Consider the following 27,151-nt stretch of genomic DNA (forward strand, 5'->3'; position numbering starts at 1 on the left):
TCGTTTGATACATCTAACTCCTGCTCCCTTACACAAAGTCCTTGGTTTTGAAAAGTCTGCATACGGCTGTGTAAAATCTGCACCTCAGAAAAAAAGACTAGAGAAAAACTGGCCATGGTAGTTATATTAGGATGGAGGGACTGAAGTTGCTTATTTTTTTCCTACCCTTTACTATCACATTCTTGCAATGTGGTTATTGTGTATTTTCATTATAAAAATAAATATTTCAATAATGTTTCCAGACAGAACCTGAAAAGCGATTTTCAAAATTAGACTAGTTTATCCATTTTTGATCAAAAGTTACACCTAACAGTAGGTTAGGTTTGAAAAGTGATTTTCAAAATTAGACTAGTTTATCCATTTTTGATCAAAAGTTACACCTAACAGTAGGTACATAAACATATCTGAGAACAGCAGAGAATGCAACATCCATGAAAGATATCCATTATTAATAACACTTAAAGCAAGAATCATCATGGTCCAGAAGTCATCTTGAGCTATTTAACAGGTCACATATCCCACTGCCGACAGATAGTAAAAGACAAGCTATCTGTCTACAAAAAAAACACAAACATGAAAGCATTATAAAATGGGCTGAATGGAGTCAGATGGTACGGTTAGCTACAGCACTGGTTAAATTTACTTAAAAGACTTAAGAAGTCAAATACGATTCAAAACCAAAAATTGTTTTCTTACATTAAGGCCCCTCCTAATCTAGAGTGGAGCAGCCCACACGTGCGGCTCTCCTGCACCTGGTAAGGCCATGGCTATTTAACAAGTCAGTTACTACACTAGATAAGAAACCCACCGCGCAGAACACTTTGTTTCCTCTTAGTCTGTTTTCTTTACTGTTTTTCGTTACAGGTACTGTCTGAAAATTAAGGCAAGAACTAGAATCAGTTTGTAGTAAGTCAAGTTTCCATCTCAAATTTTATTTCACACTATAATAGCAAAGGTGACACTATTCTGCAAAAAAGTAAAAGCTCTTTAAAATGGGTCACATAAGATACTGAAAAAGGGTGAGGGAGACAAACATACCTGTGATTTCTAGTCGCTTTTAAAACTCTTGCGTAAAGACATGGTTTATACCAACTTTATTTTTTTATGTTTATTTTTGAGAGAGAGAGCATGAGCAAGGGAGGGGCAGACAGAGAGAGGGAGACAGAGAATCCGAAGCAGGCTCCAGGCTCTGTGCTGACAGCTCAGACACAGAGCTTGAACCCACGAACTGTGAGATCATGATCTGAGCCAAGGTTGGACGATTAACCGACTGAGCCACCAGCTGCCCCTGGTTTATACCAACTTTATAAAGACAGGTACACAAATGTCTGGCCTGGCCTTGTTTGTAATACTAAAAAGTGAAAACCACCTACAGCCGCTGATAGTGATCCTACTGTCATGCTCCTGTGGCAACGGGAACCCTGCAGCAGGTGAAGAATTAGGAGAGGCTCGTTGAAATGAACGGTGTCTGAAGTGGGCCGGGAAGGTGGAGGAAGAGTTTTAGTAAGCAAGCTGTGACGACCTGGGAGCACAGTAAGAGCAAAATGAGAAGGAAGGAGTGTTCGGGAAGCAAAGCTAATAGTGTGGTGGGGCTGGGCCACTGCGGGCGCAGTCGGTCAGACAAAACACCCATGAGAGGTTATGGCTGGCGGATCCAGTGCCCCGAGGTCTGCACCTAATTCTGCCCAGATCTACCCTCAGGAGTGAGGAATCTGCATCAAGCAGGAAAGCAGGTCCCAGGAGAACTGCGGCAATGCAAACGAAAGGTAATGTGTGTCACAGCCCAAAGGGAGATGGAAGGAGGAAATGAAGGAGACATCCCAGCTGGCAAATACCGTGCTCAGTGTGTGTCTGTGGAATGGAAAGAGCACGGGCGAGCCTTGAGAGAACTTTCAGGGGGTCGGGGAAGAAGCCGGGACACAGAGCGGAGAGGACGGAAGACAGGTGGGACAGCGCCAGCTGGGCTGAAGGTACCAGACAGCCGCTGGGAAAGGGAAGGAAGCGGTACGGGTATGGGCCGGGCAGCGAGGAGATCTGCAAGGAAAGGCACCTTCGTGGGCTCATGAGAGGACGGGGGGGGGGGGGGGGGGGGGGGGTGAGACAACACTAGAGAGACGCAGAGAAGGGAGGCATAGTGGGCGGGAGGGTGGGGGGGGGGGGTGCTTTCAGGAGGTAGAGCAGACACAGAAAGGCAGAGGGACACTTCCCTCCGCAGAAAGGAAGAGTATAAATCCTGACACAGGACAGGAAAGTTAAGCTCATTTTCTCAGTCCCCAGGGCGCAAATGATAAAGCGGAGAGTCAAGAACTCTCGGCCCCTCAGCTCGTCCTACCCCTAGGTTCCATCTTCCCAGCAGGTGAAGTCAGTTTCAGAGCTCACCCATGTATACCTATGGTAGAAACAAAACAACTCTGAAGACTGTTCCTGCTAATAATCTTTAGAAAGCCCTCCAGCAGGAATATTAATTACTGAGCCTCTCTGCTTCATAAAGAGAGAACCAGAATATTTGTGCCTATCTATTATTTAGAGCTGCATGCTTTCTCTTTCTTTCGAGAGAAAGAGAACGCAAGCTTGAGTAGGGCAGGGGTAGAGATGGGGAGAATCCCAAGCAGGTTCCACGTTGTTAGTGCAGAGCCCCTTGCCGGGCTTGAACCCACAAACTAGGAGATCATGACCTAAGCCAAAGTTGGACGCTTAACCAAGCCACCAAGGCAAACCCTGCTTTCTCTTCTTAATTAGAAAAGCAGACCAGCTACATATTTTTTTTTTCTTTCAGCCCACAGCTTCCCATCACCTCCATCTCCCCATTCACCGCTGCTTTTAAATTTATGTGAGCCTCAAAAGACCAAAGGACTCCTGCTCACTGCACGCACACTCCCTTCCTGGGTCATGATGGAGTGCATTCTAACTCCACTGCAGAATCTGGAGTGAGGGACCCCAGCCAAGTCTATCAGAGCATCTAATGGAAACTTCTGTTTCCCAAGTGCCCAATGTTTTAAGAGAGCTCCAAGTCTGCTACTATCAGCGAGACCATAAGATTCCAAATGAATTCAGCAGGCTAATTAAAACCACTTTCTAACTATGCAAGGAAAGAAAATGCAGGTGGTCACTCTTCTGTGCCGCTCGACAGGTATATGTCCTTTTTGTGTCTCAGTTTCCTTTATAAAATGAAGTTGGACCACACCAGATGTTTTAAGTTCCTTCCTAACTAAAATGTTCTATTAACCTATCACTTCATTTTGTTTAAATTTCAACAGGCCCAAAAATAATCCTGACCTACAGAAAAATGTGTGTATGTAGTCTCATTACTTAACAAACTTGGCCTTCAATGTCAGTAAGAAACCACTTGTTGCAGCTTTTTGTGCTGTGAGCTGACATGATGTATTACAAACACTTCAAGGACTTAAACCAGGGGCAAAGTTTCTTAAAATGTATGCTAAAAATCAGACTAACTTTTGAAAGGCTTGTTACTCCATTTTTTTTTTAAATTTTTTTTTCAACGTTTATTTATTTTTGGGACAGAGAGAGACAGAGCATGAACGGGGGAGGGGCAGAGACAGAGGGAGACACAGAATCGGAAACAGGCTCCAGGCTCTGAGCCATCAGCCCAGAGCCTGACGCGGGGCTCGAACTCCCGGACCGCGAGATCGTGACCTGGCTGAAGTCGGACGCTTAACCGACTGCGCCACGCAGGCGCCTGTTACTCCATTTTAAACGGACTGTTTTAGAAGTTAATTTCAGAGTTCATTTGCTACAGGATTTTAAACACAACACACACCTAAGTTTCACCCAAACCCTTCCATCTCTAAGGATGCACCTGCTACCCTACAACAGACTGAAGATGAGAATGGGCAAAACTAAGAAACTTAAGATACTTTTTTAAAAATTACACTAAAGAATCCCACTGTCCTCGAACTTCACACCACTAAAAAAGATAACCTAATATTCAACTAATTCTTATCAGTTCAGATAAATGGATTGAGAGAATCCTAATTGTAATGACACATGGGTTCCCCTGGTTACTTTTTGTCACATCTCTGCACTCCAAGAGTATCCCTGGGATTTTAGAGTTATGACATGAAAACTTTCCCTTTCTAATAGAGACCCTTCCCCCCCAAAAAAGGACAGAGGCTGCTCAAAGTAAGCCACTTCGTTTTTCTTCCACATTTTCTCTCTGCTTGTTACACTTTATAGTGATCTAAAAATTAAAATGATCTTGGTAAGTTAAAGATATTTTTTTAAAAAACCCACAAACTTGGGGCGCCTGGGTGGCGCAGTCGGTTAAGCGTCCGACTTCAGCCAGGTCACGATCTCGCGGTCCGGGAGTTCGAGCCCCGCGTCAGACTCTGGGCTGATGGCTCGGAGCCTGGAGCCTGTTTCCGATTCTGTGTCTCCCTCTGTCTCTGCCCCTCCCCCGTTCATGCTCTGTCTCTCTCTGTCCCAAAAATAAATAAACGTTGAAGAAAAAAAAAAAATTTTTAAAAAAACCCACAAACTGCGGCACCTGGGTGGCTACGTTGGGTGTCTGACTTCGGCTCAGGTCATGATCTCACCCACTGTTCATGAATTCGAGCCCCGCATCGGGCTCTGTGCTGACGGCTCAGAGCCTGGAGCCTGTTTCGGATTCTGTGTCTCCCTCTCTCTCTGCCCCTCCCCTGCTCATGCTCTGTCTCTCTCCATCTCTCAAATAAACATTGAAAAAAAAATTTTTTTTAAACCCACAAACCTAGGTCTTTGCATTTAAAAGATGTACTGCTTCTATTTACTCAGGTAGCAGCACCTTTTATATCCTATGTAACAGAAGCCAGATTTATGTGGAAACGCCTAAGGTAATTTGTAAATAAAGATACTGAAACTGAAAGCAAAAAGCATTACTACAAATTAAGATAAAATTCAAACCAAAAAGGCCAGCCCCTAAGAGAACAAATTTAAATGTAGCTAGTTTTTACCCATCCAAATAATTGTCCAAGATCAGGGAATGTCACTGCCTTTCCACGGGACCCAATAGGAAGACACAAATTGACAAATGATTTCACTTTTCACTCAATGAACAGAAAAATGAACCTGACTTCTACATTAACGAAAACAATTCATCTAGCATGGTGTTACAAAAAAATTGGTTCCCATACCAGTAAACTATATATCAATTTTAAAATAGTATCCTCAAGGGGCGCCTGGGTGGCTCAGTTGGTTAAGCTTCTGACTTCAGCTCAGGTCATGATCTCACAGTTTGTGGGTTTGAGCCCCGTGTCAGGCTCTGTGCTGACAGCTCAGAGCCTGGAGCCTGCTTCAGATTCTGTGTCTCCCTCTCTCTCTGTCCCTCCCCCATTCACATTCTATCTCTCTCTCAAAAATAATATAAAGATTAAAAAAAAATTTTTTTTAATAGTATCCTCAGGCCCACAAGTCATTAAATCTAAGTCGCTGGAGTTAAAATTTAAGGTCTTTGTTTCAAACACCAATTAGAATTTTGAAAAAACCATTAGATCCCAATTTCTTCACTTTTTCTTTAGTATTTTTTTTTTAATTTTTTTAGGTTTTGAAAGAGCTATTTATTATCAGGTTGATGATGTAGATCCATCTGATCTAGCTTTTTTAATATAATTTATCATCAAGTTGGTAACATACAGTGTGCTCTTGGTTTTGGGAGTAGATTCCCGTTCTTCGCTTTTTCTAACTAGAGGTCTAAAATTGCTTTCACGCTAATACTACATCACAGCATTAACCTGGAAAAGTATTTTCCAGCTAAAAGACAGGAGGAGGAAAAATATTCCTCTTGTTCCTATGATTTGAGAGAAGTCTAGGACCTAAGCTGCCTCTGGATATATTTAGCAAAATCCCTCAGAACTTCCGTCCGGTATTCTGTGACACGGCACGTACCATGGTTAGGAGCAAGGAGCTCACCAGCCAAGCTCTGGAATCATCGACCCTGCCTCTTACTAGTTGTGTATCTCCGGGCAAACCACTTTCTTTTTCTGTGCCCCAATTTTCCCATCTGTGAAGCAGAGATAGCACCTACAAAAATGACAGGAAGAAAATGGACAAGTAGACTAAAAGTTTCTCTTTACAGAACTAATCAGGCAAGTCAGTCCACATTCTTCATCTTCACAGTATCTAGGAAGAGAGGTGTATACTATCTTTACTTTACAGAAGTAGCTGTGATTTACTTCTGGCATACATAATTCAAACACCTCACATCTTATTTCCCGGTACTGGGCAATATGATTACATTAGGAGAAAAACAGAACTTCTGAAAATTAATTATAAAAAACTTTAATTCTCTCTCAGAATTAAAGCAAACTCTGAGGTGCCTGGGTGGCTCAGCTGGCTAAGCATCCGACTTTTTTTTTTTTTTTAATATTTTTAATGTTCATTATTTTGAGTGAGAGAGAGAGAGAGAGAGAGAGCGTACATGCACAAGGGGGGTGGGGGTGGGCAGAGAGAGGGGGACAAAGGATCCAAAGCAGGCTCCAGGCTCCGTGCTGACAACAGAGCCCGACATGGGGCTCGAACCCACAAACTGCAAAATCATGACCTGAGCCCAAGTCAGATGCTTAACCAACTGAGCCACCCAGGCGCCCGTTTTTTTCTTTTCTTTTCCCCTCACCCTTCCTCCCTTCCTTCTTTTTTTTTTTTTTAAATGAGCATCCTACTCTTGAGTTTGGCTCAGGTCATGATCTCATGGTTCGTGAGTTCAGGCCTCACGTCGGGCTCTGAGCTGACAGCGTAGAGCCTGCTTTGGGTTCTTTCTCTCACGCATGCATGCACGCACGCACGCACGCGCTCTCTCTCTCTCTCTCTCTCTCTCTCTCTCTCCCCCTCCCCCACTCATGCTCTCGTGCTCTTTCACAAAACAAACAAATATTAAAAAAAAAAGTAAACTCCTTCCATATAAAAGCTCTTCAAGTCACAAGAAAAAGAACTCTAAAATTACTTAAGTATTTCAGGAAAAACACAAGAAACGGTTTCTCTTCACTGAGTTAGTCTTAAGAAAACTTACCTCACTGGCCCAACCTTGGAATTAAAAGATAACATTTTCATTAACATGTGACTATATGAAATAACAAAAATAATCCACTAATAATGAATCATTTTTTATTTTCCTTTTTATACAAGATTGTCAAAAAGCAGCCAAGTGCCCCTAAACTTGATATTCTTGTGCTATAAACAAAACAATCTGTTCCAGTGGTGATGATCCAATCAATTATTTAGGGCTTAACTTTCCATTTTAAAGGTTTTCCCCCCGCTTTTTGCTTCTCTAGCCCTCCCTAGGTTGACTCAGCCTCATTACTTGTTAATCCCCTCCCCCCTCTGGAGAAGCAGAGCACAAGCGGCCACCCATGCAGAGAGCCGGTAACTGCTTGGTCGGCAGGGCTGGAAGGAATGGTCAGAACCCTCCATGCGAGGTCTACCAGGGAGCTTAGATTACCGTGAAAAATAAAAAGTACCTGTACTGACTGTTAATTATAACAAAGGCAAGCTGGTCCATCTTTCAGACCAATGATTACAGAGCAGTTTATCCACTCCATGTCTTTGAACAAGTAAGAACAAGACACATGGACCAAGAGGTTGAGTAACAATACGTTGTTTGCCTCTGTGATACCAATGCCCAGGTTTTCGAAAGGGAAGAAAGATCATTTTCTACGAACAGCAATGAAAACAAAGCAATACAAAAATACTAAGAGTCTTAGTGAAAATAGGAGATCAAAGCGTTTCCTTTTGTTTTTAATGACAACTTACATTCCTATTCTCAGGCATCACCACTGTAATTACAGGGCAAATGATCAATACAGTCAGACCGACTGTACCTTTGAGCTAACAAACCTCACTCAGCAGGATGTGCACACAGACACAAGGGAAGAAACACTGAAGTGGATAGATGCAGTGAAAGCACTCACTGCGTGCTCTTTCAACAGACTTCTAATCCAAAAGAATGACGGAAAGTCAGCTGTCACAGTTTCATCACTGAACGCTCGTGGGAGTCTCTCTAAGCTCTGCTTCACTTGCCCCCTCCAGTTATCGCCTTACACAAAAGCTCAATTACTTTTCTGCGAATCGTTTTTAAAAACATAAGAAAAAGGAAAGAAAGCATAACAGAGGATTTTTAAAAGGGGGAGAGAAGTCACAGAAACTCACATCCCCACACAGAAAGATCCCACCCACACTTGTTCATGAACTGCTCCTAGTCGTGTAGGACCTATGTGAGAGTTAACTGGCTTTCCCCCCTTGGGAGAGCTCCTTTGGATTTCTGGTAAGGACCAGATGTAGGTCAAATCCTATTATCAAGGACTGTTTAAAGTACAAATTATTTCGGTGGTACAAAAACTGTGATATGCAGAGCTCTGCTTTAAGTTATAAGGCTAAGGCTTAGGGATCTGTGCTGGGGAGGAGCTTCTTGTCAGGGTGACAACTCAAGGGTCACAATTTTCCAGTGTGTAAGTTAACAGAGGCGTCACTTAAATGCTAGCTGCCCTCCCTTCCCTCTGCAGAGCAGCCTTTCAACTGCACCAAAACGCTCCCTGTGGTATGCAGAATGGAGCTCTCTTGTTGGGAAACCAAAACTTCGGGAGCTCCTTCCCCCTCACGCCTCTCTCTCCCCACCACCCTGCCTCCCACAGGAGTTCTTTTAGAACACGATAAAAAAGGAGTAACACTCAGGGGCGCCTGGGTGGCACAGCGTCCACAGTCGGTAAAGCATCCGACTCTTGATTTCGGCTCAGATCATGATCTCACAGTTTGTGAGTGTGAGCCCTGCATCGGGCTCTGTGCTGACAGTGCGGAGTCTGCTTGGGATTCTCTCTCCCTCTCTCTCTGCTCCTCCCCGCTCTCTTTCTCTCTCTCAAAATAAATAAATACACTTTAAAAAAAAGTAGTAACACTTAAAAATAGTATTTTGCATACACACACGGCATATTCTGAATGCTTACATAGTTTGTCATGAATAAAATTAAACATGAATTTCATGTGAATGAAAGCAATATACTTGCCTTAAGGATGATTAATGGCTTAGAAACTTAGAAAATAGTTGGTTTCTCAAATACCAACCAGACAGCTCAAAGATGAATTTTCAAAGGTCTATGACACTCGTAACAAATTTTGTGCTCTGTGTACATATTAGTATGTGCGTATATACTCTTCAATGGAGAAAGGGTGCACGGTTTCCTCAAAGGGGCCGTGACTCAAAAAAAAAAAAAAAAAAAAAAGTTGAAACCACTACACTCAAATAAAATCACTTTTATTTATTCAAAGAATAATTTTAATCACACAAAGAAACTGGGTTATTTAGACTTTGTTCAAGCAATGGAAACGGCAGACACTCTGACCACACTTCCTACCTCTGTGTCCCAGGACTCATGAAAGACAGGGTTTCTACTACTCCTTTTGGTCTGGGGGGGAAGATGGTGGTCTTCTTCATTGCCATTCCTTCTCCTTTTCCTGAAATCAAGTTACGAGAAAAAAAAAAAAATCCGACAGTTGATCTTTTGGACACTTAAAATCGTAAATCACAACAAATGTGCCCTCTCACCCGAGAAAACAGAATTTGCATGCTACCCCAATAGGTAAAAAGTTGAAAGTACACTACCATTGGGCACAAAGAGTAAAAATACAAAAGAGCAGCAGCAGGGGTGAGCTTAAATTAGTACAACTGATTTCTAAAAAGAAGCTTGGCAACTTTAAATGCCTACTGGGAATAAATAAAAGTAGGGTGATGCTAATGACTAAGCTTCCAAATTCCACCTAATCAAGGTTATGGTCCTTTGACGTTTCCTGAAATCACAGTTTCAAGTTACCTAATCCTACTCCTCCCATAGGACAACATGGAAGACAGGAGCGGCTGTCGTTGCCCACATACCCCTAAAATCCTAATAAAACTGGGGTGCTACACAGGAGGATCATTAAAGGTTCATGTAGCCTTTGATGTGCAGTTTTTTCTCATCCCTGACTTCCCCCCAATCATCACATGAAACAAAAGCTCAATGCCCTCTAAAGTATTAGATCATTTTTCCCGACATTCATTAGAAAGGCTGCTCTTGGACACATTAACTCCATTATTCTCTCTACAGCATCCCTAGTATTATGACACGTTACTTCACCAGATTGTTACTTTGAGTCTGGAACCCAGGCTGCTCAAAATTCTCAGGTTTAAAGAAAAAAATTCACACCTTTACCCCAGTGTTCTCAGATGTGCAACAAAGTTTGTATGTATTCTATGCAAGAATTAAGTGCTTCTAGAAGGACTTCTAAATCCCAGTTTAGAAGACAGAAGTTAGAGATAAATTAAAGGAGGTATTATTTTAAGTCGAATTGCCTGGAATTGTGCTGTCCAGGACAGGAGCCGCTAGCTATCGTTATATTATGATTATACATTATTATAACATATAGTCAGTTAAATTTAATTTAATTTACTATCCAGTTCCTTAGTCACACTAGCTATATTCTCAGTGTTCAAAGGCCACAGGTAGCTAGTGGTCACTGTACTGGACAGCACAGACAGAGCACATTCCCATCACCGCAGAAAATGCCAATGGACAGTGTTGGCAAGAGGCCAATTGATACGAAACGGCACAATGTATTATCATGAAAATTCTTAAAGATTCACATTCCCATAGCTGGAGGGAAAAACAGCTTTTGCGCAAGTACTGAACTTAAGCACGTGGCATCTCGTACGGCCACACATTTTCTACCCGAGCAGTGCGGCAAACCATGGCAGGCCCGTCCGTAATCCTAAGGTTTTGAGCTGAAGTGTTGATATGGGAGAAAATTTAAGGTACCACCCCGAGCTCAAGTTCCCGTATTCTGCAAAATGCCTGTACTCTGAATACATCTAACTTTATTAATAAATACAGATCTAGGCGTGGAATGATAAATTGTGAGTGTGTGGTGCTGATAAAGCATTAACCAACCAGCAAAGGGCTGCACCATTTACCTCATTCCCAGACTCAACCGCTTCTAAGACCATCATTCCTGCTCCCTAACTTTCTCTCAGGACATTAGATCTTATCTGCACGTTACTTTGAAGTATTCGCAGGTTAAAAACGAGGTGAAAAGCAGGCTTAAAACTAATTTAAATGGATGTGCTATTACCATAGATTTGAACCAAGAAATTACTATTTTCGTCCAGCTATGACCAGAGAATTTGTTCTGGAAAAGAGCTACAGTTACAGGGCAAGGTCTGATGGAAGGCCAGTTGACACAGCTGGGACTCTCACCAAATGACAGTATGCTGGTCCCCAAACTCTTATTAATGTGCCAGCAGCTGACTGGGCCACTCTAAGCACTTCTGAGCCCGACCCAAACTTTCTCATTTCCTCACTTATAATCCAGACTGTATCTTTCCAGGGACAAGAAAACGAACGTCAAGGCGGTTGCAAAGCAAAAAGAGCGTAGGAACAAAGAGGATGGGCTGGTTTTGCGGATTTCAACTAAACTCTGGGAAAGTCGCATGAAAATATCCCTGCCTCACGATCAGCTGCTTTCTCAAGGTACCAGAACAGAACGATCTCGTGTCGGGGGCCCTCTCCTCTGGATGCTACCCGATTAAGAATGAGCCCTGCTGTTTTCATTCTCCTTTTTCTAGGCTCCATTCAGATTCCGTCCTTGGAACAGTCTTCTTTCAACAAAATCGTTAATAATTGCCAAGATTATAGCTTCATGTTCAACCCTAGCCACACAGTCAGATTATAGCTTTCTACATTAATGCCACAGACCAGGTTATAATTTTAGCAGCTACCATATAATTGATTATATTCTCCCCAGGCATCTAGCTACAGATTGTTGTTTAGCATCTGTTACTTCTAAGGACGGCTGACTGTACCACTGTCCATCATCTCATTTCTTTCCAATCTTCCTGCCATCTCCTAGAGACTGAGCAGAGAAGAAATCTTAAGAGGGGCGCCTGGGTGGCTCAGTCGGTTAAGTGCCTGAGGCTTGATTTCAGCTCAGGTCATGATCTCACAGTTGGGGAGTTTGAGTCCTGCATCACTTCAGGCTCTGCTCTGCTAGTGCAGAGCCTGCTTGAGATTCTCTATCTTTCCCCCTCTCTCAAAATAAATAAATAAACTTTAAAAAGAAGAAGAAGCAGGAGGAGGAGGAGGAGGAATCTTGAGTATGGAAACTAGTGTTTTTCAAACTTTTTTTTTTTAAGTAACAGAACCCTTTCTTTCTGTTGGCAAAAATATGTCAATATATACCAGACAAAGGACCTGTTTTGGTTAAAGTGGGGGTTTTCTTGACCTACATCCACCCCTCAGTGGCTATCCCAGTGTATTTTGTAACAGTCTGAAAAACCACCATCTCAGACCAACGCTTCATCCAGAAACTGGACTTGGGAGACATTATGTTAGCGGGAGCTGGCGGAATCGGTACATGAAACATGGGGTGACAAGGAGGTAAGAAACCCCTGTCCAAATCAAACGGTTTCTTTTATGGCAACGAAGTCAGCAGTATAAACGGGCTGAGATTATTTGTGTACCAGGTAAAAGAAATCGGCTACCAGTACAAGCACATTTAGATCTGGATACGGCAATGGATGAAGGGAATCTTTCTGCAGGAACTATTTAGGCTTTTCCAGATATGAGACATCACAGGAGCCTATGTTTCTAATTCCAACAGCAAGTTGGTCATCGGGCCCCTAATTTCAAATTTAGACCATTCTTGTTCTCTACACGAGCAGGCTTTGTGCCCCACTCACTGTGTACCCAAATCAATAATCCAGTGCAGAAGTATGGGCGACCCTAGATTCTCACTATTAGACCAAACAACCTCAAGATGCTTTCCAGAATCTTAATCCCTGAACTGACCATCCCCCAGAGCCGGATCCTTGTGGAAAGACTGCCCAGTACAATCAGAGCCAATGAAAATACAGAACGAGGAAACATCCAGCATAACCTACCGAGGCAATCCTTTGGCCTCAGCAGAGCTTCACTGAAAGTACTGGGAAGTAATGAAAAGAGCGGCGAACCTGGAAAGACTGGGGTAAACCTGCTGAGCTCCCTGAATGTTTCCTTATCATAAAAATGAAAGTGTAGGACTTGGTGATCTATAGGTTTTCCACAAAGGGATTTTTCTAATCTGAAGTAAAACTTCTCCGCTTCATTTGGGGTTCCCAATCCCAACTTTCTCCTCCCCAACTGTCTTACAGGGCGTAAGGAGGAGGAAAGAAAGACAAAGAAATTGCGGTTTGATCGGGACTCTATTCTGTACACGTCAAGCAAGCATAGCACCCCTAGGTCAAAACCCAGGTCCTGAGGTCAAGGTTCAGTGGAAAGTAGAGCATCGCCATATAATCCTACCTCCCGCCTTCGGAGTCAAACGGCTCCGCGTCCAAACAGTTTAGAATCCTGCCTGTTTATGCTATAAGCCACTTTGGTCATCTGCCCTCCTATGTTCACAACCGTCCGGGGCACAAATTCTAGTATCTATCCCAACCCTTCCCCACTGCAGAGCTAAACCCCATCCTTTCTGACCTTGGGGAGACGGCAGCTCCCAGCCTCGGTCCCTCAAAGACGTCCTAGGGGCTCCCTCTCAAAGATCAGACATTCTTCCCATCCCCCCACCCTCCTAAATTTAGGACAGGGAAGCTTCAAGGGCCACTGTCTCTCTTCCGGGACCGTTCAGACTGCATTCCAAGTAGGGAAATATAAGAGGGAAAAAGACGGGGTTGGGGGGAGACTTGGACCCTGGCGAGTCACTCCTCCAGCACCTCAGAGACCAGGTACCCGACCATTCGCGCATCCTTCTCTCCCCTCCCCGGGGCCGTAGGGCGCCCAGATGGAGACCCACAGGGCCCACGCTTGCTCGGACCCCCGCTTCGCGTGCTCCCTCGGCCCCAGCCCCCAGCGAGGGGCTGGGAGGGAAGGAGGTCCCTGCGGTCTCACCTGGGGCGGAGGCGCTCGCTCATGGCAGCCGGTGGAGGGGAGCGACGCGGCGCCGCTCCGCGAGCTGAGGGAACAGAGGGTGTTGTGTTCCGGCGGCCGCCACGCCCACCCCCTCGGGCCTTGGCTCTCGCCGCGGCGCGGGTGGACGCTGCCGGCGGTGAGTACCCCTCGGTGGGACCCGTACCACCGCTACTTCCGGCGTCTGCTCCGCGCCCCCCCATGTCGCAGCCGCCGTGGTACCGCCCTCTCGAGACTGCGCAGTGGCGCGACGGCGGCCGCGCCGACCGGTAACCCCGCCCACGGGAAGAGGCGGGCTCCGAGTGGGGAGGAGCGCCTAGGAGCTTCTGCGAGAGAGGACCTCATGAGAAGGCGGCCCGAGCTTTCGCCTGTTCGCAGCCGAAAAGTGACGGCATATAAGTCAAGCCAGGTTTAAATTAATTTAAATTATTTCATAATAATACGATATAGGTACTTAAGTTAAGCACCTATGAGCTAACAGTTTTGTAGAAACATAGCTGAGAAGCATCAGGCAGTGGCGCAGATGGCCTGCGGCGGGTCCCCGACTGGGAGTTGGGAAGCTGCTGGAGGGCTGCGCTGGGGGGCTTGTCGCGGGGGCTTCCGGGACTTTCACACCTGGCTAGGTAAGGACGCTGCTCTGGGCTAATTGCGGCGGGTCGGAGTTTGTCCTAGTGCCCACGCCCTATGTCTGGGGGTCAGGGGAGGGGGCTTCCCGAGGAGAGAGGGGAGTCGATCGGGTGGCGGGCCAGCCGGGGGGGGGGGGGGCTTCCCGGGGCCTCAGGATGAACCTCCTCGGCGTCCCTGCGGCTCCGGCTGAGGCTGCAGTGGAGGCCGGCCCGGAGCCGCTAGCTTCCCCACGGCCCCCGCCCACTCCGCGGGAAGCGGCGGCTCGGCTTCCGGAAAGAGTGCCGGAGCTGGGAGGAGGGCGGGCCAGGTACCGCGGCTCAGGGGTGGAGTGGGGTGGGGCGGGGGGGCGGTTGGCACAAGTCCGACCGGCCCTGCGCCCGACCGGCGTGCGCGGCTTTAACTGTCTGCTTTCCGGAACACGGAGAGAGACCTGCGCTGCGAGTTGGCTGTACTCGGTTCAGTGCCGCACCACATTCATTCACTGAGTGTGCTGTCGAATTACTTTTCCGATTGTGTCTTGCGCTGGCTGATAATTAAAATCGAGTTTCTTTTGCCAGACCCAGGAGCTGCGATCGTGAGTCATGGAGATCCAAAAGAAACAACCACAAAATTAGCATCCTTCTGGGGAAGCTCCTGTAAGAAAGTATTTAGGCACCCACGGTAAGACGTTACCACGAGAGGGTGCAGGATCTTCCCAGTAGGACTGAGTGTGGTGGAGTACTGTATGGGCAGACACGTCTAAGAGGTCCCAAGCCTCTTCTGAAGTTATTAGCCTAAGGCCCGTGGACTGGCTCCAATTGTGGCTATTTTTGTAAGTCAACGGCTCAAAAGTTTGATTATATTGTCAGAGGGGTACCTCCAAAGTCAGAATGATTAATCAGAAACAGTTTTGTTTTGCCTGAGTTTACATAGGATCCTAAATGGATTGGCCAGGATTATGTCTGTTTATCTTGTAAATGGTTTCAGTGTCACTCTTTGACTTAAGTAGTAGTTAGAAGGTATTCAGTCACTGTGATTTATGGTAGCGTTTGCATGTTTATGTTCAGAGAAAAAATTCACTCAACAAATACCATATGCCCAGCAGGGTGCTCAAAGAGGTACAAGTGATACGTGGTATTACTTTTTTTTCATGTTCTTACCTGGCATGAATATCACAGAGGTTTCAAACTAAATGAATTTGCTGGCAGTCCATATGCTACGAACCGTGAATGAAAAACTGGGGACCGTGTTCCCTCCACCTGTATATTATTAGTGCATCACACACACTTTTTTTTGAGAGAGTGCGTGCACATGAGTGTGAGCAGGAGAGGGACAGAGAGAGTGAGAGAGAGAATCTTAAGCAGGCTCCACGCTCACCATGGAGCCCAGCGTGGGGCTCAGTCCCACAAACCTGGGATCGTGACCTGAGCTGAAATGAAAAGTGGGACACTAACAGACTGAGTGAACCAGGCACCCCCACATAGTTTTATATATATGTGTATGGGTGTACATGTGTTTTACTAATATGGGAAGTGTTAGTACAGCTTCATTTCTCATGCTGAAAGCCTGGAAGTTCTAATATTTTCTTCTTGCACCTCTGTGGATCTTCCATATACCACTTGGAAAACATGACTCTAGTCAACAGCCTTCAGATCTTGGCCTGAATTCACCATTCTTTCCTTAAGTGGTATATTTAAGGGCTTCAAACAATTTTTTTATACTCGTGTAATACCCAGTTGACTTGCTGTAACTTTAAATAGCAAACATTTTAATCTGACTGCTAGTTTGGACAACTTTTTCTTCCAGTAACCGTTATTTATTAGGTTTCAGTCTTTTAGCTTTGCTCAGCTACTAGCTAGAGATGTAAAACCTCTTTGATTGTCTTTTACTGATGATTGGTTCCTAGAAGACTTTAAGAAATGTATAATGCCAAGCATAAATGGAGCCAGGAGTATTTATCTTAAAACCAACTATGTCTTCTGTTTCCTATTTCTGTAAGAAAATGAATCAAAACATTTTTTTTTTAAAAATTTCCTTCGACCTGGGTTCTTCCAAATGAAAGGTACACATGTAAATGAAATATTAGTATTTACTTTACGAACTCTGTGCCCCTCATAATCTCCTGTTTATCTTTTTCAGGAATAAGAGAGTGATACTCTGCCAGGATGGAAGTGTGTCCTTACTGTAAGAAGCCATTTAAACGATTAAAATCCCACTTGCCACACTGTAAGATGATAAGGCCGACTGTACCTGCTGATCACAAAGCTTGTCAGTCCAAGCTAGCTACACGCCCACATGCCACAAGCAGGAAAAGACCAATCACAGATTTAAATAACACTAAAGAGAGAGAATTAGAGACCAGGAGTGAAAAAAGAAATACCAAGTTGATAAAGGACAAACCAGAACGGACAGTGAAGTCTTTTCCACTACCGGCCGTTGGTTTAGAAAGAGCAAGTAACACAAAGGCAGATGAATACCTCAAGAATCGAGTTCAGTGCTCCCTCAAAATGCTAAAAGATACTGAACCAAAGGTTGCTTTCCAGGGAGAAACCAAGGCTCAGTTTTATGCATCAGAAAATACCACTCCTAACAAAGAACTTCCCAAAGATTTGCCTCCATTGGGGGAGAGTAGAATTAAGCTTTCAGAAACCAAAGCATCTTTACCTCTTGGCCCAGTAGAAGCTTCTTCATCAAATCAAGATAGAAAACCTTCAGCCTTACCCAGTGATGTACAGACCACTTCTCCTGATTTAAGATTGGACAAAATTGATCCCCCAAGACAGAAACTTCTAGTAAAGTTAGTAGGTACAGCTAATGGTGATTATCGTAGTTCTCCCATGAATCTCCATCATGGGATTGAAAGAGTAAGAACGTCCTTGTCAAGCAATGAGACAGAGTCCAAGGCCAGGGACCACCTCTCAGAAGTCTCTAGTGATGTTAGAGACCCTGAGATTCAAGAAAAGAGAATGGAATCACAATTTTTAAATTTTAAAGTTAGCCCGTTAGGTGAAATCCACGTCAGGGAGAACCAAGGGGAAGGACTTGACCTTGGAGTAGAGGCACGTGGGAGCACCGGAAATGCAGAGAAAAGTGTATCTGTGACAGACATGCAGGAACGGGCAACGAACTTCAGTGGTGGTGATTCGGCCACAGAGAAGAAATGTCGAGACGAAGGTCCCGACTTAAATTCGTTCACTGCAAGGGAGACGACTTGCGGTGAGCTACTTTCTGTATCACAGTCGTATAATCAAAATCTGGCCTCTCTGGCTGTCCGATTTTTTCAGGAAGAGAAAGCAGCAGCCTGCAGTCCTCACCGAGTCCCTGATGTGAAGGTGTTCACAGAGCGTAGTGAGCGAGCTCCTCTGCCGCACGGACCGGGCTGTGGGCCCCAGGCGTCACAACCTGGGTGCCAGCAGCCTTCACATTCAGTCCTGCTCCACGCCTCTGACAGCCCCTTCAGTCAGGTGGGCGTGGCTGGCAGGAAGGGCCTCTCAAGCTCCCTGGGCCTGGAGTGGTTTCCAGAGCTCTATCCTGGTTATCTTGGACTGGGGGTGTTGCCAGGGAAGCCCCAGTATTGGAATGCAGTGGCCCAGAAGCCTCAGCTCATCAGTCCCCAGGGGGAGAGACTCTCACAAGGTAAGCGTGCTCGTTTTCAAGGACCCTCCAGCCCCTCCGAACAACTCTGTGCCTTTTGCCTTAATCAGGTTCAGAACACTCCTGCTTTCTCTCAGCTGACTTGTACCCAGGCGTTCCAGTATGCCAGACTCAGTCGTGGTTCTGAAAACACTCATTCTTGCTCCGGAGTGCTTTACCACTCTCCCTTCCCCTGCACCCAGAGTTGACGGTTGGACTAGGCCAGGCTGGCTGGTGGCATTGATCACTCGAGTTTCCCCACTGGGCGGGGGCGTGGCCAGTGGATATGGGGCAGGGATTCAAACTGTCTTGAGAGACTGGGTGAGAGGTTAGGAAAGGAGAGAGGACTGTGAGGGGGTCTCCTCAGAAGCTGTCCAGAGGCTCCTTGCCCGTGCCCGGAATGGGTTAAGTGGCCCCACAGAGCCAGGAAATTCTGGCATTTCGGGGATCCTCACTTCTTCCTGCAGAACCTTACTTTTAGTTATCGGACTGCCTCTCTAATTACAATATGTAACGTTTCTTCGTTTTCCTCATCGGAGAGCTTTAGATTTTTTTCTTTCAAGGTTTTCTAGAAGCATAGTTCATTTTTTTATTTTAGTTTTTTTAAGTTGATTTGTTTTTGAGAGAGACAGAGTGAGAGGGGGAGGGGCGGAGAGCGAGAATCCCAAGCAGGCTCCGCACCACCCATTTGAAGCCTGATGTGAGGCTCGAACTCCCATGAGATCATGACCCGAGCCGAAACCAAGAGTTGGATGGTCAACTGACTGAGCCACCCAGGCACCCATGGCAGCACAGTTAGTTTAACGTAGCATCCATCTCGGGGGTGTGTGTGTGTGTGTGTGTGTGTGTGTGTGTGTGTGTGTAGTATTCATTGGTGCTTTTAGGTTGGACAGGAGACCTGTAGCAAGTCAGAATACCTTTGCATCTGAAAATCCTGTAACCTCTTCCTAGAGACGTGTTTTCTCTCTCTGGTATATTTTGTAAATTATTACGTATTCACCAAACCCCAGGTTGTCCGGTATGAAAAAGCATTTTCTTTTGTATGGTCATTATTCCTTTCTAAAGGTTTCAAAGCGGAAGTATATCAAGTGAAGTGTAGTGCTAGCTAAAGCTACAATTTTCTTCCACCCGCTGTACAAACACTCCTAACATCAGGCACTCTCTACAAAGTTGTAGTCTGTCTCGAGGCCAAAGCCGTGCTCGCAAACCCCTTTTCCATGTTAATACAGAAATGATATTAACGTCTGAGTTTGTTGATCTCAGAGTGCCTCTTCCATCCATTTTCTTACTGTGGCCCCGCCACTCTGAGAGGTGGCCAGTGATCTGTATCTCTGCTTTGCAGATGATAAAACAGACACAGAGAGAACATGTGACTTGTCCAAGGTCAGGTTGCTGTAAACGGTAGAGCTGCCAGGAGAACACAGTCTCTTCAGACCAAGTTTCACCTTTTCCACCAAACCGTGTTGCAGAAAGTGCACCAGAACCAGAAACACGGGGTCGGTCAGCTGTCTCTACTTCCTTGTGGTTGGCATCACGTAGGCACGCGCACAGCCCGTAGCAAATCTCTCTGGCAAGTAGGACTTCTCTGGTTCCTGTGCTGTCTCTTACAGTGCTGAGGAGAGTCTCTGGTGCACCCACTTCTCATTTTAGAGGGAAAGGGGAGCAGACTGACATTGGTCAGATGGTGACTGGATCAGCCTCTGCTAGGTACAATACTACCTCATTCAACCCTCATGACAACTCAGGTGACTGTCAGTGATGTCCCCGTCCCACCGTCTTTTATGGGCGAAGAACCTGAGCCCCGGACATCTTTTATTTATTTATCTATTACGTTGAGAAAGAGGGAGAGGGAGAGAGAGAAACGCAAGCAGGCTCCGCGCTGAGCATGGTGATGCGGGGCTCCAGCTCACGACTATGAGATCATGGCCTGAGCCACCCAGGCGCCCCATGACCCCCAGACATCTCAAGTGACTTGCCCATGTTCATCCAGTGAGTGGTGGTCGGAATTCAAGTCTGGATCCATCTGACTTAACTACCCCTGGTCTTCATACTGTGCACTGGGCTTAGTATTCGGGGCAGTTAGTGGTTGCTGTCATTTTTGATGTAAGTTATCCGTTGACATGCTCACTTTAGTGGGTCCCAAGAATATAGTGATAAGAATAAGGTAAGGGCTACATACAGTGACTAATCGGACCACCTGGCTTGCTTGTGAGATTGAATATGGGGGAAAAAATACAAGGTTTTTGTCAACAAGAGTTTCTCCAGAAGAGTGGTGAGGAGCTATTTTGTTCCCTTGTGTTGGTCCCGGTCTACAGTACCGTCACTAGCTTGGGCAGACTGGTGGCTCTGAGGACGCGGCTGAGTCGGGTTTCTGTAAGTCAGGAACGAGAAGTAGGCTTACTTATGGAGCTCGGCAGCATTAGGAGCCGAGGCGTCTTGTGAGGTTTAGTGAGAAGGATTTTCACGGACTTACTACCCCAAAAAAGTACTTTTCCCAGCATTAGAGAAAATACTTTAGAAGTTCAAGATTCAAATCTCGGGAGACTGAGCAAGTACAAGTGGCTGACAGTCCTCAGCAAAGAAACTGGAATTGGTTTCCTTTGTTCAAAGGAAAGCCTTGTGAGCACTTCGCTGGGGTGCTTGGCTGAGCCCTGGCCAGATGTCGGTGCCTTGGCTTCTGGGACTGAGAGTTGAAGAGCTCTAGGCCCAAATCAGGACAACCTGATGATCCCATATAGGATTAAAGATTCTTAGACCTCATCCCTAAAGACTGATTCTGAAGTCAGATCTAAGAATCAGATTTCCAAACGTTTCCAAAGTTAAGACTACTGCAGGTGTTGGGAAGGCCACTGGTGGCGGGGAGGGGGGCACTCAGACCCTGTAGGGGGTGTTGGCAAACAGATGGTGGGGGCGGGAGGAGGAGGTTTGAATAAAACAGTTCCTAGAAATTGGCCGGTGGGGATAGCAGAAAGTAAAATAGGGAAACCTGATCGGGTCATGGGTTTTCGGAGACCCAGAAACAACTTCATAAGCCTCTTCTCTCATCTTTAAACAGTGTTTCCGCCGATAGAGTGTCCGAGTGACCTGTTTGAGATGGGACACATGTGACGAAGGGGCTCAGAATAGTTAGGATCAGAGCAGAGCAGGAATATGACACGTCAGGATTAGATCTTCTAGTAGCCAGAGGCGGCCATGTGAGGGGACATGTAACAACAACCAGAGACTGGAGGGTGGGGGGAGTCAGGTCACAGGTCTGGAATTCCAGCCAGGTCAGAGGGGTGATAGGAAATGTTAGAGGTACCAGGGATGGTTCCAGCATTTATGTTAGAGAGTGGAACCGCTGTCACTAGGTTTGGGATAATAAGGATGTCTACACTGGCAGTGGGTCCAGGACAGTGTCTAGCGATGGCAGTGGAGCCAGGTCAAGAGGGGTATAGATCAGAACCCGGGGCCCCTGGACGACGGGAAGGACGACACTAAAGAAACTCTTAACCACCTCCGTGGGTTCTGAGCTGGCCTCTCCTGGACCTCGGGCTGCTTTTGTATCCCAGCCCAGGGCCCGAACTGATGTCATTCACACAAGTTTGACTGAACCCTTAGTGGAGGAAATGGGCTACTGGCTGGAGAGGGGACAGAGTGGAGGGGCCGCCCCGTTCCTGACACGGCAGGGGAAGTGGTTTTACAATTGCAGTTGTCACAAAACTGCCTCTTCCCGTCTCTTTTCAAACTTTTTCCAAGAAGAATGGGTTGTGTCACGCTTTGTTTTTTCAAGAGACTAATCTTCACGTTGTGAAATAATTTTCTGGGTAATTTCTTGAAAGCCAGTCTGGTTTGTCTCACTTAATATGAGCATTTGGTTAGTATGTTTACCTCCACAGCAACTTTTACCACATCTGCTAAACTTGTTGTAAATATTCCCTTGTTTACCCTTTCTCCCACTGAGCCAAACCAAGAGCAGAGAACCAGCAATAGTAGAGATTCCCTGCCTATCTTTAAACAGAAAAACAGGTGCAGGAAAGATGTAAATGGAGAGCATAAACCCTCCTTTCTGGTTTTACGTGAGTTATTCACATGTTGAACAGAACTGTTTGCTGTTAGCAGTGGGGTGATAGAGCACACGTGTTGACCCTAGTAGATATAGTGAGGAGTAGCAGTAGTTAGTATCATGGTAGAAAGTCCTGCCTTCTGCTAAAACATTGCAAGTGGTAGAAAACGTAGACAGTTCATTTCATTAAGCACATGCACATGGAAGGGCTGCAGGGTGTATTCATCAGACCAAAAATGTAGCTAGATCCTGATCCCCAGGGGCTCCCTCAGCCTTTTGCAGAACCTCTTTCGGGGAATAAACCGCCTTGACTTTCAGCACTTAGTTCACCGCAGCCCCGTACACAGTAATCCGGCTGTTTAGAGACCCTCCCCTCAGCCTGGCCCTGGGAACCCCGGGCACTGAGGATCGGGAAAGAGACCGAATCTAGATGAACTGTGACAGTGACTTCTGTTTGGAACCGTAGTTCCTTTGTTGGAAAGAAGCTCGACTGCTCTCAGGAGTTTGGGACCCCCGACCAGACTTACGCCCTCCAGCTTGTCTCTGATGAGGCTCTTGGGAGCTGTCCAGAAAGGTGAGCTGGAGTCATTGACTGTTGGGTTTTGTTGCTGGTTCCAAGCATTTGGAGAAGTTTCTCTTACTTTAGCCCTGATGGTTACAGCAAGGCTAAGGAAAAGAGAAAAAGAGACAAACGTGTAGGCCCCCTTCCCTTGGTCGGTCTGTTTTCACCGTGGAGTCTGACGTCAAAGCCAGTAGGAGAGCGGCTGCCATTACGGGCCAGCTTTCCTGTTGGTGATGTCTCCCCTGGCCACCCCCCCGCCATTTCTCCCCCGCTCGCCTGGATCGTCCCAAAGCCAGGAGGGCTCTACGCCTCAAGTTCACCAGGCGCGTTAACCTGCCCACTCGAGATTCCGACCAAACTCCCAAAACAAGAGTAACTCAACTTGTTAAAATTAAGGTCTTCCACCTTTGGGCCTTTTCGTCTGTGTAAAAAACATACCCGTGTGGTGTTGGCGAGGATTCTGTGACTTCAATCCCGTGGCCCAGGCCGACTGGGGTAACTTGAATATCCGGCAGGTCGCGGCCCCCTAGTTCCAGTTCACCATGGCAACCAGACGTGTTTCTCTCCACACAGGCTGGGTCAGGTGCAGCACCACCGTGAGGAGTGGAGTTGGGGGCGTCACCATGCTCTTCACGGGGTACTTCGTCCTCTGGTGCAGCTGGAGTTTCAGGCATCTGAGTAAGCTTTTTGATACTTTGAGCCTAAAATCACAGGCCTCGTCCCATCACGGGGACCTCTGGGGGATTCTCCGAATTACTTTGTTTTTGTTTTTGTTTTACAGTTTTGCGCTGACACGGCCCAGTGACTGAGCCACTGCCTGAGGCTCTGGGTTTTTTTTTATTATGGGTTTTAGTTATCATGACCTTTATAAGATTGGACTAGACTTTACATGATGGCTCCTGTGCTCCCGTGTGAGGTTCTCCCTGGAGATGTGCTGGTCTTGGGCTTTGTCCTTAAAACTGTTTGCCTGCCAGATCGGCGCCCTTCTTAATTCCCACCTGAGAACTGCCTTTCAGCATTGAAAGCAAACAGTTTATACCCCTAGAGAGAAGGAGAAACAATACGGCGGTCAGTCTTGTGTGTGCAGGTCACAGGAGTCTTAGTTAACGTTACTTTCTGCATTGAGAACACAAGCATCCTTCTAGTTGATTTCAGCCTGCCTCAGGCCTTCACCAGGAGGACAGCGTCTGAACTCCACCTCTCTTTTCAGTTCAGGTTAACTTCTCTCATTTTTTTTACAGTACTGCTTTATAAAAATACATTTTTATAAGTAAAAACTTTTCAAAGACATTCTATATAGGAGGATATCCAAAGAGCCCAGCTTTTTTTTATTTTGGGTTTTAGTTATCATGACCTTTATAAGATTGGACTAGACTTTACATGATGGCTCCTGTGCTCCCGTGTGAGGTTCTCCCTGGAGATGTGCTGGTCTTGGGCTTTGTCCTTAAAACTGTTTGCCTGCCAGATCGGCGCCCTTCTTAATTCCCACCTGAGAACTGCCTTTCAGCATTGAAAGCAAACAGTTTATACCCCTAGAGAGAAGGAGAAACAATACGGCGGTCAGTCTTGTGTGTGCAGGTCACAGGAGTCTTAGTTAACGTTACTTTCTGCATTGAGAACACAAGCATCCTTCTAGTTGATTTCAGCCTGCCTCAGGCCTTCACCAGGAGGACAGCGTCTGAACTCCACCTCTCTTTTCAGTTCAGGTTAACTTCTCTCATTTTTTTTACAGTACTGCTTTATAAAAATACATTTTTATAAGTAAAAACTTTTCAAAGACATTCTATATAGGAGGATATCCAAAGAGCCCAGCAGTTTTCCACAATTAAAAAAGAGCCCAGACCCCTTCTGAAAACTTGGGGTGTAAAAGTACAAGATGACCGTGAACCCCAGTAGCATTCACAGATGGTCGGTAGGACTTCTAAAATACCAGCACTTGACTCTCATTGGAGGTTTTCACGCATTCGGTGCCTAGGAGGCCCGAGAGCAGGTCAAGCGGCAGCCGGACGCCTGCCCGCTGGTGGGGGGCTGGTAGGTGGGGTGTCACACACTCACAGGGGAGAGGAGGTTCCTCCTGGTCAGCCCTGCGCATGCGGAGATCCCCCAGCCCTCAGCTGCTTTCCCAGGGAAAAGGCCTCCCCGGAAAGGTTTACCTGTCTCAAAGGGCTCAGTTGGTTGATACCCGAGGTGGTTTTTCAGATCTTTGAAGAAAGCGGAGCAGAAGCTCCCGATGGCGCCTAACACTTTATTTCTGAATGTGTGGAGTGATCTGCACAGGCAAGAGACAGAAACTGTCCTCGGGAGTGGCCTCCTGGCTTCTTACCGCTTCTCTCTGTTTATCCAAAGAGCTGCAGCGCTGGCGTAAGTAGTGACCCGGACACCACGTAAGAAAGCTCTGAGACTCGGGGAGCACGGCGAAGACCACTGCAGTGCGGATCGAGCGGTTTAGACTGGTATTTGGGGCAGGGAGAGGGCGTGAAAAGAATAAAGTTACTGGATTCTGAAACCATGATATGAGGAAGCCCGTCCCTTCGCCGTGGACAGGCCTGCGTCTGTGTGGCCATGTCTTCGGCTGGCTCTCCAGAGTGACAGAATTCCTGAAAGCCTTCGGTCTGTTGGCCCCTTAAGGCTGATGGTGGTCAGGGAGGCAGGAAGATGACAGAGGTCATCACTGAAATTTTTAAAGAGTTCTTAATTTGCAGTCAATAATATCTCACTTTCAGATCTTTCTCCCTAAAAGTATTCTCTAAGCTTTGGCATTTTACAGTTGTTCTGCACGAGATACCAGGCTACATACGCCCTGATACAGGTTAGTATCTGAAGTGGCAGGAAATCTGCCTCCCATCGGGCCTTTTGGGGTCCTTGACACCTTGGCGGGTGTGAGAAACATAAAAGCAAAGTCAGGGGGATACAGAGTTGCAGGTGGGTCTGTGGAAAAGCCTTAAATATATTTAAGCTGATGAAAATGAAATCGCACACTAAACAGAATTGTTGAAGCACTTTTTATACATCTTGAGTATAACAGCAGACGGTTTCTGTTTATCATCCCTTCCTGGAAACTTCAGAATCCCACCCATCCCTTCCTGAGAACTTCAGTGAAACACTCGGACGCTCCTTTTACTTTGTCAGGGTTGTTGGGTTTTCCGGGTCTCTTCCCCCATCAAAATACTCCGTGTCTTTCTGAGTTTGTGACTTCTGCTTTGGTGGCTTCCTCACCTGGTTACTGACAGATAGAAAAGGCTTAGAGGAAACGTAATCCAGATTGTGCAGAGAGCTGTTTCTCCAATCCCTTTTCCATCATGGGGGTTGATTATATATCATAGACGTGTTCATATCTACATGTTTGTTTTATACACACACACACACACACACACACACGTATATTTTAGCTTTGCCTGGGATATTCTCATGCCAAATACAGGAGGTTAGTCTCTCTCATCCCAGCTCTTTCAAAACTACAGAAAAAGCAGTGTGCTGTTCCGAGGCCAGCATTTATTTATTTGCATGTCTCTTCTCTCTTCTCAAAACTTGAATTCTGGCTCTATCTTCTGCTTTATCTGCCTTTTCTCCTCCCAGTCCCCTGTCTCTCTCCCCTTCTAATTATCCCCAGTGGGAGTAATTTAATCCCACATCAGTTTCTCCTGGTTGGGGAAAAGGTACGCTAGAATTCCCCAAAAGGAAAAAATTCAGGGTTGAGGAGAGAAGAGCATTTGTATTACTGAGGACTTCATTGGAATTCCAAAAACAGGATCTTTCCTTTTGAAAGGGCTTTGTGGCCATTCTTTGCAAATGTGCTTTAAGGGAGACACTTGGGCGGGGGATGCTCCCTGCACTTCCCCCTTTGTCCTTAGTCCAGGTCGGGAACTGTCAGGGAGTCAAGGTAGAAGAGAATGCTGCCTGCCTGGGATGCCCTCTTGCCCCAAACCCCTCAAGCAGCTGCGTGGTGGCCTGATCCAGCCCACTCCCTGTTTTGTAAATAAGGTCTTCCCGGAGCACAGCCCTGCTCCTTCGGTTAAGCGTGGTCTGGGGCAGCTTTTCTGCTCTGGTGGCAGAGCTGAGTAGTTACAGCAGAGACCACGTGGTTTGCAAAGCTGGAAGTGTGTGCTGACCCTGCCCTGGGGGAGCGGGACCCCCTTCCCGCCCCCCTCCCCCGCATTTGGAGTAGGTAAGGCCACGAGCCCCTGCATTTGGAGCGTTTGGAACGTGTAAGGCAACTTGGGATCCCTGCTCTAAGACAGTTTGGGTTGGGAAACATTTCAGTAGAAGCCTTTCTTGACCTAGAGCCTTAGTGCCCTGGTGCCACCCCCTGCTGTCCAAACACAGGTGCGGTGGTGGTCCCCAGGGGCTAGAGCCCCAAGACCTATTACCACTACTGTAAATAAGAGAGTGTCATTTGTCAGAATCAGAATG

General features: G+C 46.3%; 2 protein-coding genes across 10 annotated transcripts in view; one reads left to right on the top strand and one right to left on the bottom strand.

Moving 5' to 3' along the window:
* Positions 1-14,121, bottom strand: part of FAM104A (family with sequence similarity 104 member A) — a 17,445-nt gene extending 3,324 nt beyond the window's left edge. Inside the window, exons 1-3 of one of the 4 annotated variants that reach the window (XM_047832148.1) lie at positions 13,878-14,121; positions 9,336-9,435; positions 809-871 (exon numbers count right to left, since the gene is read on the bottom strand). In XM_047832148.1, the coding sequence (XP_047688104.1) occupies positions 809-871; positions 9,336-9,435; positions 13,878-14,098 (384 nt within the window). In that variant the 5' untranslated portion in view covers positions 14,099-14,121. Of the gene's footprint in view, positions 1-808; positions 872-9,335; positions 9,436-9,791; positions 10,052-13,702; positions 13,846-13,877 lie in introns of those variants that run through there. The other 3 variants (XM_047832150.1, XM_047832151.1, XM_047832149.1) reach the window with 3 other exon arrangements.
* CE1H17orf80 (chromosome E1 C17orf80 homolog) lies at positions 13,485-25,247 on the top strand. Of its 6 annotated transcripts, none has more exons than XM_047832138.1 (6): positions 13,485-13,714; positions 15,080-15,182; positions 16,641-18,137; positions 22,646-22,753; positions 23,315-23,419; positions 25,088-25,247. In XM_047832138.1, exons 3-6 carry the CDS (start codon positions 16,667-16,669, stop codon positions 25,108-25,110), a joined length of 1,707 nt encoding a protein of 568 aa, XP_047688094.1. In that variant the 5' UTR covers positions 13,485-13,714; positions 15,080-15,182; positions 16,641-16,666; the 3' UTR covers positions 25,111-25,247. The 6 variants fall into 6 exon arrangements, with proteins under 6 accessions (XP_047688094.1, XP_047688092.1, XP_047688096.1 ...); XM_047832136.1 differs by lacking the exon at positions 13,485-13,714 and adding an exon at positions 14,222-14,304; XM_047832135.1 differs by lacking the exon at positions 13,485-13,714 and adding an exon at positions 14,324-14,518.
* The last annotated feature ends 1,904 nt before the right edge of the window (positions 25,248-27,151 follow it).

This window comes from Prionailurus viverrinus, chromosome E1 (genome assembly GCF_022837055.1).
Source record: "Prionailurus viverrinus isolate Anna chromosome E1, UM_Priviv_1.0, whole genome shotgun sequence".
In the NCBI taxonomy this organism is placed as follows: Eukaryota; Metazoa; Chordata; class Mammalia; order Carnivora; family Felidae; genus Prionailurus; species Prionailurus viverrinus.

Coding starts and splice junctions, on each gene's coding strand:
- CE1H17orf80 (XM_047832138.1), top strand. CDS start 16,667: ATGGAAGTGTGTCCTTACTGTAAGAAGCCATTTAAACGATTAAAATCC. Junction 18,138..22,645: donor GGGGGAGAGACTCTCACAAG/GTAAGCGTGCTC, acceptor TTGGAACCGTAG/TTCCTTTGTTGGAAAGAAGC. Junction 23,420..25,087: donor CTGGAGTTTCAGGCATCTGA/GTAAGCTTTTTG, acceptor GTTTATCCAAAG/AGCTGCAGCGCTGGCGTAAG.